This window comes from Callithrix jacchus, chromosome 8, assembly GCF_049354715.1.
Source record: "Callithrix jacchus isolate 240 chromosome 8, calJac240_pri, whole genome shotgun sequence".
In the NCBI taxonomy this organism is placed as follows: Eukaryota; Metazoa; Chordata; class Mammalia; order Primates; family Cebidae; genus Callithrix; species Callithrix jacchus.
In genome coordinates, this window is record NC_133509.1 from 141,151,392 (window position 1) to 141,164,744 (window position 13,353).

A 13,353-nucleotide genomic window follows, 5' to 3' on the forward strand; every position below is an offset into this window, starting at 1 on the left:
GATTAGGATAATTAGCATATTCATCACACAATCCTTTTCTTTTTATTGAGAATACTAACATACTTCTTCTAACTCTTTGAAACTCCATATTATTGTTAACTATATTCATCCCACAGTGGTAAATGACATTATAATCTGTTCCTTCCATCTAACTCTAATGTTGCATTCTATAACAAATCTCTGCCTATCTCCCCCTTTCCACTACCCTTCCCAGCCTCTAGAATCCTCTGTTCTACTCTTTACTTCTAGGAGATCTTTTGTTGTTTTTTTGGGGACGGAGTTTCACTCTTGTTACCCAGGCTGAAGTGCAATGGCGTGATCTCGGCTCACCGCAACCTTCGCCTCCTGGGTTCAGGCAATTCTTCTGCCTCAGCCTCCTGAGTAGCTGGGATTACAGGCATGCACCACCATGCCCAGCTAATTTTTTGTATTTTTATTAGAGACCGAGTTTCACCATGTTGACCAGGATGGTCTCAATCTCTTGACCTCGTGATCCACCCGCCACAGCCTCCCAAAGTGTTTGGATTACAGCTGTAAGCCAACGCACCTGGTCTCTTGGAGATCTTTTTATTCTTTCTTTCTTTGTTTTTTGCTTCCACAAATGAGTGAAAAAACAAGGTGTATTACTTTCTGCTCCGGGCTTACTTCATTTAACATAGTGTCTTCCATTTCCGTCCTCATTGCCACAAATAACAGGATTTCATTTCTTATCGATGACTAGTATTCATCATGTATCTGCACCACATTATCTTGAACCAATCATCTCTTGTCCAGCAACAGGGTTGATTTCATATCTTGGCTATTGTGAAAGATCCTGCCATATACATTGGTGTGCAGAAATCTGTGACATAATAATAATGATTTTCATTTCTTTGGGTAAATTTGCACAACTGGAATCGCAGGGTCATAAGTTAGTTTCATTTGTAGTTTTCTGAGTTACCACCACACTGCTCTCCATAGTGACTGTACTAATTTACATTCTCCCCAACAATGCATAACAGTTTTTTTCCTCTGAATCCTTACTAGCATTTGTTAGCATTTTTCTTTCTTTTCTGACAACAGCCATTTTAATTGAGGTGAGATGATATCTCCTATAATTCTGCAGGTTGTTTACTCACCATGTTGATTATTTCTGTTTCTGTGCAGAAGGTCTTTAGTTCAATTAAATCCCATTTGTCTATTTTTGTTTTCCCTGTATTTGCTTTTGAAGTCTTAGTCATATTTTATTTGCCTAGGCCAATGTCCTGAGAATTTTCTCCTACATTTTGTACAAGTACATTTACAGTTTCTCTTTATAAATTTAAATATTGAATTCACAGTCAGTCAATTTTTGTCTGTGCTGAGATAGAGGTCTGGTTTTATTCTTCTACATGTGCCTATCCAGTTGTCCCAGCACCGGTTATTGAGCAGAGGGTTGTTTCTCCAGTACCGTGCTGTCTTTCTAAGTATATCTGTGTAGTTTTATTTGAAGTCAGGCAATGTGGTGCTTCCAGCTTTGTTCCTTTTTCTTAGGATTCCTTTTGCTATTCAGGCTTTTTTTTTTTATTCCATATATATTTTAGGATTTCTTAAAAAACTGGTAGGCAATTATATTGGTTACTCGATAAAAATGCATTGCATATGCATATTGCTTTGGGCATTGTGTTAGTCTATTTTGCATTGCTATAAATCAATACCTCAGACCAAATTATTTACAAAATTAAGAGGCTTATTTGGCTTATGGTTCTGCAGGCTCTATGAGAAGCATGGCCCCAGCATCTGCTCCTTGTGAGGGCCTCAGGAAGCTTACAATCCTGGTGGAAGGCAAAGGGGAAGCAGGGTGTGTCACATGGTGAGAGGGGCACAGAAGAGTGGTGGAGGGTTGGCAGACTGTTTTCAACAAGAAGATATCACAGTAGTTAATACAGAAATATTTCACTAATTACCATTAGGTAGATACCAAGCCATCCCTGAAGAATGTCTCCCTATGACGCAAAAACTCCTAGTGGGCCCCACCTCAAATATTGTAGATTACATTTCACCATGAGATTTGGAGGGGACAATCATCTAAACTATATCATTTTACTGCTATATGCTATCATCTCAAGTCCTTCTTAGATTATAAAATCATCTTTTTAAAAACCAGTTCTCAAAACCTTAACCTGCTCAACCTCCAACTGAAAATTCCAAAGTGTGGTCTGAGTCTTAAGGCAATTTCCTCCAGCTGTGAGCTGGCAAAATGTTTTAAAGAGCCATTTACTTTCAAGGTGCAATATTGCCACAGGCATTGGGTAAATATTGTCAATAAAAAAGGAATAAATTGGGGAAAGGCATGGTCAACAGGCCCCTCACACAACTAAAGCCTAGCAGGACAGATATTAAATCTTGAAGCCGCAAAATAATCTATCTTGACTTTATGTACTTCAATCAGGGCACAGGGGGAGATGGGGAATCCTAAAAATCTCAGGCATCTCATCCCTACAGCTGGGCACAGCCCATGGGGCCACTTTCACAGGCCAGAGCAAAGTGCCAGGAATTGCTCCAGGCTAAGAGTGCAAGCTGCATCTGTCTCCACCATTCTGGGGTCTTGAGGGTTGTGGCCACATTCTCACAGCTTTACTATGAAATGCCCTAGTGGAGACTCTGAATGGGGGCTCCAGCCACATCTTTCCCCATCTTTGGCACCGCCTTAGTAGAGGATGTTTGAGGTGGATCCACCCCTGCAGCAGGCTTCTTCCTGGGCATATAGGATTCCCTACACATATTCTAAAATCTAGATATAAACTGCCCAGCCTCTTTTACTCTTGCATTCTGCATATCAGCTAGAATCCAGCTATCACAACACCATTAACTGAATACAGGAGAACAGTGCTGTCTGGTCTCGCACACACACGTGGGACTCATGGGTGGGCCCAGGTCTTGACAGCCCTAGCTATTGGTGCCCAGCGTGGGGAGGCCTGGGCGGAAGTTGGGCGGGTCATTGAACTTCCGGTCCCGCAGCTCCGGGAAGATGTTCGCCTCCACCTCCAGGTGGCGCTGTGGACGTTTGCTGTCCTCAGTGTCTGTCTTTAGGGAGCGACCTGTGTCTTCCGGGTTTTCATTCTCTCAGTCACCTCGAGCTTCTCACAGACACAGCTGCGCTCTGACAGGAGCTGAGGTGGGATTTCACTTTGTTTTCGGGGACCTTTCAGCTCCCTCTCCTGTTCTCGGAGCTCCGCCTCCAGCTCCTCCGTCCTCCTCTGGAGCTGCGTGTTCTTCTGCTCCTCCCTGTTGGTGTCCCGGCCTCTTCCCGGCTCCGCGCTGGCCGCCGCCTCCTGCAGCGCCGTGGTCCACGGGGCGTGGCTCTCCTCAGGGGCTGCAGCTGCAGCTTCCGCTCCTGCGCGGTGGCCGCGCTCTGCGTCATGGCGATCTCAGCGCGTCCTTCCCAGACTTCCGGTGCGTGTCGGCTGCAGCGGCTGAAAGGCCTTTTCATCGCCGTCCTCGACACTGGATGCCGCAGCCGCAGATGGGGCTTCACGTCCAGATCACTGGGAACCTTGACTCCAGGTCTCGGTTTTCTCCCGGGCCTTGTCTTTGGGCATCTCGGCAGCTTCCTCCAGCTCCTGGAATTTCTCTGCAAACGTTGTCAGCTGCTGCTCAGAGGAAAACCGCAAAGCAAACACCGTGTGGGCTCCGCTGTCGGCCCTGCCCAGACTTCTGTGGCGTTTTGGGGAAGGGCGTATTTGGTGCGATTGTGCTGTTGATGGTCGCCTTGGCCCCGCCCACGCTGACGATCTGACAGCGGTTCCTTGTGACGTCATAGAAGGAGGAAACGGTGACCGCTGAGCTCGCAGGATCCGGTTCTTCCTGATGTTGGGGTCGATCTGGAAGCCATGGGCTCGGGTGAGAATGGGCTGTTCTGTCTCCGGCGCCATCAGACCAGGTGTCTCACACTCTCTCTCCGCCACGTCTGCATCTGCTCCCGGCGTGGAAGATGTGGCAGCTGGCTCTGGGGTCAGCCCAACACCGTCCCATTCCATGGGGCGCACTGGGTGGCCAGGGCTCTGGAAACAATGATTCTAAGAGATAAATTAAGAGTAATCTCCAATAAGGAGACGTCCTCTATGTCATCTGAGAGAAGCAAGGAAAATCATGGTTTCCATATAAAAATGCATGGACGGTGTGTTGGCCCTGGGACTGCACCTCCCGCTTCTCCACCATCAGGGAACCCACAGATCAGGCGCCCAGATCTGATCTGTGACACCCACGAGCTGGGTAATGCAAAGACACGTGTCCTGGGAGCTCCTCCAGCAGTGACTACACACAGTGAAGACACTGAGGCGCGTCTGCTGCTGGGACCCGGGACTGAGCCCTGATGGGCGGGTTTGGCTCAGGGAGGCATCAGCGGCTTTACAGGACTTAGAGTGGATCACAGGTAATTAGGAGGTTTCATCAGACTCCTCTGATGTTTATGTCTTTGTCATCAGTTCTGCACCCACATCCCACAGTTTCCACAGCCCCTCAGCCTCCTGTGACATCTTCTGCCTCCATTAGTGATGCGGTCCTTAGGGACATCCGAGAATGTTTTATTTTATATTTTCTAGTAATGAACTTTTCCAATCCAGAGGCCTCAGTGGTCGTCAGAGAACCATAAATACAGAGCGGCTCCCAGGAGAATGCTTTTGATGCAGAACCACAGATCCTGACAGGAAAGCAGCCCTTGGACTCCACCTGCCCCTGTCCCTCCCTGGGCTGCTCCTGTCTTCTGTGGGTGCTGAGCGCCCCCTGCAGCCAAGCCGCCTCCTGTGTCCTGCGGGGCGGTCTGGACGTCCCATCACGATGTCTCCTGCAGTTATCCGCTGCCGTGTTCTTGGTTCTCAGGCTGCTCATTTGCATGTATAGCATGAACTGGGTGTTGTCTCTGGAAATGGTGAGTCTGCCCCTAACATAGTCGGCTTCATATTGATGACTTTTCCCACCCCAGGTAACTGCGACCCACTCCAGCCCCTTCCCTGAGGCCTGGCAAACCCAGTGACTCTCATAGCTACAGGTGAATCAAGAGGCTGCACAGGAGAGCCTCAGGGGCCCCTCTAAGCTGTACCAAGTCTCCCAGAAGCTCTGTAAGCTGCATCTCACGCTAGAGGCATTCTGGTTAAAAACTGTCATATAGCCACTATTTCTTTCACAAACATCCACTTGGCTTCCCAGGATGTGCTGGAACTCAAGGTCCAATGTCACCTTTGGGGGCCGTGGTCTTCTGCGAGGTCATGGGACCTGCTCTGTCTTCAGGAACCTGCAGCTGTGGGGGAGGATCAGGACAGTGGCTCCTTAATTTTGCTCACCAGATCTGATTCACATAAATTCAAGTGGAGAGTTGGATATATTTAATTGTGTTCAAGCACCTGATAATATGAAAGAATACAAAAGTACACATATAAGGATTGATGAAAACAAAAATTAATAATTTAAATTTTTAAAAATTACATTAAAAACAATGACATTTGGATTTAATTTTTTTTTGAAAAATTAAAGGCAAATAATGTAACATTACAACTTAAAATCATATGGAAAAATATTTCTAACCAGCCTATATACTGCCAACCACTGTGAGTGTGTGTGTGTGTGTGTGTGCGTGTGTGAGAGAGAGAGAGAAAGATAGAGAAAGCGAGAGAGAGAGGCAGAGAGAGAGAAAGAGAGAGAGGGAAAGAGAGGGAGAAAGAAAATACAGACAGGAGAAACACAAAAAAGGAGGCACATCTGACATAAAGTATTATAATTTATAAGGTCCTCGAATAAGGTGGGAGATGCCATCTTTAAGGGTCACATAAGGTAGAAAAAAATTGCTACACTAAGTATGATTATACATCTATATAAATTCCATTTTCTAGTTGTACTATGCATATTACAACTCAGCATAGCCCTAGTGTATTGTATCTAATGGTGAAATGGGAGGGTGACAGAAAACCCATTCTCCAGCTTGGGCCCTGTCTTCATGGAGCCTGAGTGCCCTTGGTGGTCCTGGGCCTCTCTCCAGGGAAGTTTGTGTCTGGGGTCACACTCTCGTCTTCTATGTGTCCCTCACAGTAATACAGGCTGTGGCATTGTTGGTCACAGAGCTCAGTGGCAATAGCATTTGGTTTTTGGACGTGGATCTGGAGATGGTGACTGAGCTCGTGAGGAGGGGGTTAGAACATGTGCTCCCTCGTGACCTATGCCCCTATCCACTCCCTTGCCTGAGGACAGGCGAATCCAGCTCCAGCAGGAAGTGCTTGTTGTGATGGAGAATCCAGAGACAGCACAGGTGAGGGAGGGACCTGGGAGGCCGCACCAGGCCAGTAAATGACCATGACCCACAGTGGTCAGTGTGCATGAGTTCTGGACAATACACTGAAGTTCCTACATACACACATTTTGTTAAGAATGAAGAATTTACTGTTGTTCAACTTCTGTGATTTCTAGACAATTCAGTAGATTTGGAGAATAAATTCAGGCACATATATGGCAAACTTGCAACCAAATTTATAAAAACTCCTTTCAGAGGAATGAACATTGAACTATGTTCTTTTAATATAAAGAGGGTGATATTCAGAATAGAAGTGAAGCATGATACCCTAATCGCGTGTTAATTCTGAAATCACAGTTAATCTTCAGCAGAAATCAGAGGCAGTGGAGGTCCCCCCTCCTGAAGGAGAAAACCCCTGAGTCTATAAACCTGACTTGGCGGTCTCTGCAGGCTCTGAGTGTGCAGGACCAGCCCCTACCCCAGACACAGGGATAGTGAAAGACTCTGCTCTTTCTGTGGGGACGTGAGGCTTAGTGTGTGGAAAGGTCCAAACTTACTCTACTCTAAATCTCTGTAAATGGATAGAAACCAAAGAATATGAGAAAGATGTGGACTCACTGTAGATGCAACAATTCCTCATGAGAAGAGCAACTCGATGGTTGGATACTGCACAGAATTAAGGAAGAACCCATTTGGGGTCATTGTAGAAATTGTCATTATTTGCCAACTGCGTGCCTGCTTCTTTACGTCCCCTGAGAGAAGCAAGTAAATTCGTGGTTTCTAGATAAAAATCCAATAACAGAGTCCCTCCCTGAGAATGCTCCTCCTATTCCTCCAACGTTAGGAGCCCATAACCCGGCGCCAGCTGCTGCTCTCTGACGTCTTCACCGGGTTTCAGCCAAACACACACGTCCTTGGAGCTCCTCGCAGACAGTGACTCAGCAAGGTGCGGTGGCTGCGGGGCACACGGCCGATCCCTGATGGGCACCTATAGCTCAGGGGGCCTGCTGGCCGTGCTGGACTTAGTGTGGAACTCGTGGTGGTTAGGGAGACCCAGCGAACTCCCCATTTCTCCTTCAATGCTTGTGAAACTTGAATCCTGGGCAGACAATGTCCACAGCCTCACCCGGCCTCCTGCACACTTTTCTTTCTCCATCAGTGGCACCTGCCTTGGGGCATTTGGTCATGGCAGCTCCTATAGTTATAAAGTTTACAAACGTAGAAGCCTCAGTAGCAGGGACATAAGTGTAAATTCACAGCTTCTCCCCAGGGAAGGTTAGATGCAGAGGAAGCCACAGGCCCTGAAGGAGAGCAGCCCTTGACCTGCACCTGCACCTGCCTTGGGCTGCCTTGTTTTCTGTGTATCCTGAGCGCCCCCTGCTGGTTCCAGGCGCCTCTGCAGGAGGTTTGTGTCCGGGCTCACACTGACTTCCCCTCACTGTGTCTCGTACAGTAATACACGGCCGTGTCCTCGGCTCTCAGATTGTTCATATGCAGATACAGCGAGTTCTTGGCGTTGTCTCTGGAGATGGTGAATCGGCCCTTCACCGAGTCTGCGTAGTATGCGGTACCATCACTATTAATGTATGAGACCCACTCCAGCCCCTTTCCGGGAGCCTGGCGGACCCAGCTCATAAGATAGTTACTGAAGGTGAATCCAGACGCTGCACAGGAGAGTTTCAGGCACCCCCCAGGCTGAACCAAGCCTCCCCCAGACTCCACCAGCTGCACCTCACACTGGACACCTGCAAACACAGAGACACCCTGGTCAGAAACTGCCACCCACATCCACTGTTTCTCTCACTCATGTCCACACACACTCAGTCTCTGTAGTTTTCCATGGATCACCTTCTAAAATAGCAACAAGGAAAACCCAGCAAAGCCCCAACTCCATGGCGAGTCTCCTTTTTCAGCCCTGAAAACTTAGTGGAAACAGATGTGAATCCTGGGGTTGGGTCTCCTCTCCCAGAGCTGCAGGGTCAGGGCTGGGCTGCTTTTCATCATCAGAGGGAGGGCCCTATTTGCATGTCTTCTGCTATATAGCAAGTTCTGGGGTGGGATTCCTGAGGAGAGGGCAGGGCCCAGAGCAGGTGAGAGTGTCCTGAGGGAGTTTGGAGATATTAATACAATTTTGGCAAATGTAGTTTCTTTTTAAAACTTTGTTCTGTGATACACCTTTTAAACCCATAACTGTATTTCTATTTTTAATTTAAATATAGTTTTATTGAGGTGAAATGGACCTATGAAAACTGCATATATTAAACCTAGCTAGCACCAGTCGTCTCATCATGCTGTGTAGTATCAATGTTATTCCCACATTACAGATGTCAAATTACCAGCAGAAGCACAGATGGCAGGTACAGTGTTACCGGAGCTCACATGTGTTCAGGGTGAGCCCGTGTATCTGGGCCTGTGCTTCTCACCACTGGGCCCGACTGCTCCCTTAGCCAGGCCCAGCACACGGTGGGTCACCCCTAGTGACATTTTCAGCCCGTTCTTCTGGTAATGAAAGTGTGGTGTGATGTGTGTGCACTATTGTGTTTACATAATGAGTGTAAAGAGAAGCACATTTTATGCAGTTGTATTTTCATACATGTCAGACTTTCATCGTGTTAATGTCTATTTTTCCATCAAGCCACACTGAACAAATTATCCATTTGTTTGTGACACTCTTCTTGAGACATTGTTGCTGTACGTAAATATTGCATAAAGTGTGCTGTTTAGTAAGTACGCAAGCCGAGCTCGGTGGCACAAACTTGTAGTTTCAGCTACTTAGATGGCAGATGCAGGAGGATTGTTGGGATCAGAAGTTGGAGGCTACGTTGAACCACGATCCCACCACTGTAGTCCAGCCTGGGTCGGAGAGTGAGACCACATATCTAAGGAGAAAAACAAACAAAATGGAACGTGATTCCACTGGTTCTCACCTGGGCATCCACCAGAACCATCCAGATAATGAACAAACAAACCACACTTGCAAGTTTCCTCGTGCTCCTCTGCAATTCCTCCTTCCCAATTCTTCCCTCACCATATTTTGAATCAATATTTCATATGTATTACTTTAGTTTTGATTTTCAAAAATTTATTATACAGAAATTATATAGTATGTGTCTTATCCGTGTGGCTTCTCCCTCATCTTGGGATACAACAATGTTGACCCTCAACAGTGTGTCTATTCTAATGATGGATGTTACTGGAGCAAATTAGCATGTCATTACTGTTTATCTGTGTATATTCTCGATATTTGTATGTTTTCCAGTTTCTGAGTATTACACGTAAATGTGCTCCTCGGCTTGGAGATGTAGGCATCCTATAAAAATATGTTATTATTCTTACAACATCTACCAACTTTAGTCATCTGCAAATTAGCCTATTTTCTTAAATGCACCAGATTTTTATGTTATAGGACACCCAACATGTCTGAAATCTGAAGAGAGATGAGGACTTAGAGGGAAAACAGCAGGAGCAGGGTATAATCGTATCTGGGGCAGAGGCTGCCAAATGTCATTTAAGTTAATAGAAGATTAAAGTAGACATGTTCATTGGGGGGTCTAAATTTGAGTGTGATAGATGAATTATTGTTTGAATTCTCAACTGTATACAGTTGAGGAATTCCTCCTGCTACTGAAGTTTTTTCCTCAATATTGGGGAAAGATCACAAAATGGGACAGTTCTGTCTGGGAAAACAAAACAGCAACTACAGCTGAAATGCATCCAACACACTCTCTGTCACCACTACATTGCAATAGAAATGATCAGAGGAGGCGAAGCACAAAAACCACTGTTCCAGAGACACTGGAGAGAGCAATAAGAACTAGGAGGGGAGAGAGGAATGCACCAAGGCTGTTTCCAGACCCACCTCCCGGTTTCCCTGAGGAATAACAGCTTTACTTTAAAGGAAAAGGCAGCAGAGAGGAAACTGAAGAAATGAGTGGAAGACACCGTGGCTGCTGAAGGAACATCTGGGGAACAGTGAAGAGACACTCTTTCCGGGAATGGGAGTGAGATGCATGGATCAGCATCTCACCTGCAGGGGAAACAGGGACACCGGAAGGGCACACCCTGACTCAGGACTGTGATGCCTGCAGGGTTTGGCTCCCCCAGAAGGACAGAGAATATCACATTCAGTCAACCCTTCCTGCCAGGCTGACAATTCCCATGTCCATGTGGCTCTAGAACGACCTGGGGGAGCTGAAAGATACAGAATCTCTCAGGTCAGCACAAGGAATAGGCCCAAAACCAAGCAGGAAACAAAACCAAGGTGTCCCTGTGGGAATCTGAGTGTCCGATGGCTGCGGCAGAAATGCACTTTAATTCTGGCAGCCCCTGCAAGAATGAGTTTCAAGTCACTGAGTCTCGTTGATTAGATTCATGCGATTGCCCACAAGAAAGGCCTAGGAAAGGTAGAGTATAATCATCTACAAAAAATCAAAATGTCATAAAATAAAATAATTATCCGCTGCAAGAATTCCATAAAGATATTTGTGTCAACCACAATTTTGTAGTAACCTGGATAAGAACTTGGCAACATTTATACCTCCTAACACCACCACATGGGGCTTAGAATTGCAACACTGGCATTGTGGGAGAAACAAAAACTCAGTCTTCAGCAACACATTTTATCAATCAATAATATTTATTTGCTGTATTTTCTTAGAATAATTCACATTGATTTTTAATGGTTGAGATTTTCATTTTTTATCCAGATGTGATCGTTTCGATGGAAAGGTTGGGGGTCCTCATGCCAGCACTCTGCTAATTAAATAACTCTGTTCCTATTTGTGTTTGAAGCTTCTCCACATTCTGAATGTCTCTCTCTTAAGCCGATTGCCTGGTGGAATTAATCTGTCCTCCCTCTTTGGTGTCATCACGTGGTTATAAATACACTTCTCCAGGTTTAACGTAGTGAATCCACCTGTCCTTTACTTGGCTTTATTATGGTACATTCCTGTGTATTTTATACCCTTTAGGCAAATGATTTGTGTATATTTTGTTAGTTTCAGATTTTGAAGAGAGCTCCCTCTATTAGGGTGTGTCCTCCTGCCCAACCTGCCCTGTCTCCCACTCACTGATCTGCACTCTACCAAGCCTGGGTCTCCTCCTGCCATCTGTGGGGCTCTCTCTCTGAACAGTGTTCTGCCACCCACCATGTTCTCTGGTCTTCACACATCTGGGCCTCTCTGGGTTTCCAGCTCCCTTTCCTCAACTCCAAATCTACCTTGTTCTACTCAAACCCTGTGGCCTGGAGACTCCCTTAGGGAAGTGTCTGAGTGTGCATTCATCAAAGGGCTCCTTTCAATCATTTTTCCTCTCATTAGTCACTGCCTTTGCTGTCTGATGTCAAACAGCTTAAAATGTGTTTAAGAAATTTTACTGCGAAAGAAACAATCAAACCCATCCAAAACTGGGCAAAGGATATAAACAGACACTTTTCAAAAGAAGACGTGTATGAAGCCAATGAACATATGAAAAAATGCTGAGCATCACTGGTCATTAGAGAAATGCAAATCAAAACCACATTGAGATACCATCTCACACCAGTTAGAATGACGATCATTAAAAACTCTGGAGTCAACAAATGCTGGAGAGGATGTGGAGAAATAGGAGCACTTTGACACTGTTGGTGGGAGTGTAAATTAGTTCAACCATTGTGGAAGACAGTGTGGCAATTCCTCAAGGATCTAGAAATAGAAATTCCATTTGACCCAGCAATCCCATTACTGCGTATATATCCAAAGGATTATAAACCATTTTATTATAAAGACACATGCACATGTATGTTTATTGTGGCACTGTTTACAATAGCAAAGACCTGGAACCAACTCAAATGCTTATTGATGATAGACTCGATAGGGAAAATGTGACACATATACACCATGGAATACTATGCAGCCATAACAAATAATGAGTTCTTGTCCTTTATAGGGAAATGGGTGAATCTAGAAACCATCATTCTCAGCAAACTGACACAAGAACATAAAATCAAACCCACATGTTCTCACTCATGGGGGTGTTGAACGATGAGAATGTGGACACAGAGAGGGGAGCATCACACACCAGGGACTCTTCTGCAGGGCTAGGGGAGGCATAGTGGAAGGGATAAAATGGGGAGAAATGTCAGGTATAGGTGATGGGGGAACGGAGGCAGCAAACCACCTTACCATGAATATACCTATGCAACAATCCTGCATAATCTGCACATGTACCCCAGAACCTAAAGTATAATTTTAAAAAAAGTTTTCACTGTAGTTTCCAGCTATTTCCGGTGGAAAGATACATCTGTTCTCAGTTGTTATACCTTGTATGAAGGGGACCATCTTCAACACAGATACTCAAACTAGTGTTATGATGTCTACTGAGGTTTATCTTGCAATATTTACATATAGATATCCAACAGACACTTGTAGAAATTATACAGCTTATATATATATATATTATACATACATTATATATAACATATACTATATAGATAGTATTTGGCAAAACGGCCACATGGTTACGGTTACACATGAAAGCTCTGCCCCATGAGGGTTCCTGTTTTGGCTGGTTAGGGTTAGTGTTTCCATCCTCAAAGACACTGGCGCCGTTGATGTTTATGGCCTGCCACACCCTCTGTCTGTCCCTCAGTGTCCAGAATGGTGAAGCATCTCCACAAAGGAGGGAAGTTCTCAAATTTTCCTATGGAGGAGACAGAAAAATATACATGGTCTTTGGTAAAATTAGCTACAGACCAATATTCCTAATATACATAAATAAACCACCTGCCCAATAATAATTGACTATCTTTCACAAGACTTAAAAATAATTTCTCACCATTACCAATTCAAATTTACTTTTTATATCAAGGCATAATTCAACGTCCTCAAATCAATCAATTTTGTATGCCAAATTAAGAGAAGAAAAGAAAAAATTCGATGAACTTCTCACCAGATGCAAAAAATTACATTTTAAAATGAAAAATTTCGTAATAAAAACTCTATACAAATTCCTCATACAAGAAAATAACCTGTAAATAATAAAAGTCATTATGAAAAACCATAGCTATTAACCTACTTACTGGTGAAAGATTAAAATATTTTGTTCCAATATTCATAACAAGGCAACAATAAACT

At 44.9% G+C, this 13,353-nt stretch overlaps 1 pseudogene and 1 gene segment (V, D, J or C); both read right to left on the reverse strand.

Moving 5' to 3' along the window:
- Positions 1-553: 553 nt before the first annotated feature.
- Positions 554-3,998, reverse strand: LOC144577247 (homer protein homolog 2 pseudogene; annotated as a pseudogene).
- A 3,662-nt stretch (positions 3,999-7,660) lies between these two features.
- Positions 7,661-8,214, reverse strand: LOC144577497 (immunoglobulin heavy variable 3-48-like). The segment is given in 2 exon segments: positions 7,661-7,986; positions 8,090-8,214. Coding segments are annotated over 2 exon segments (372 nt in total).
- Positions 8,215-13,353: the final 5,139 nt, after the last annotated feature.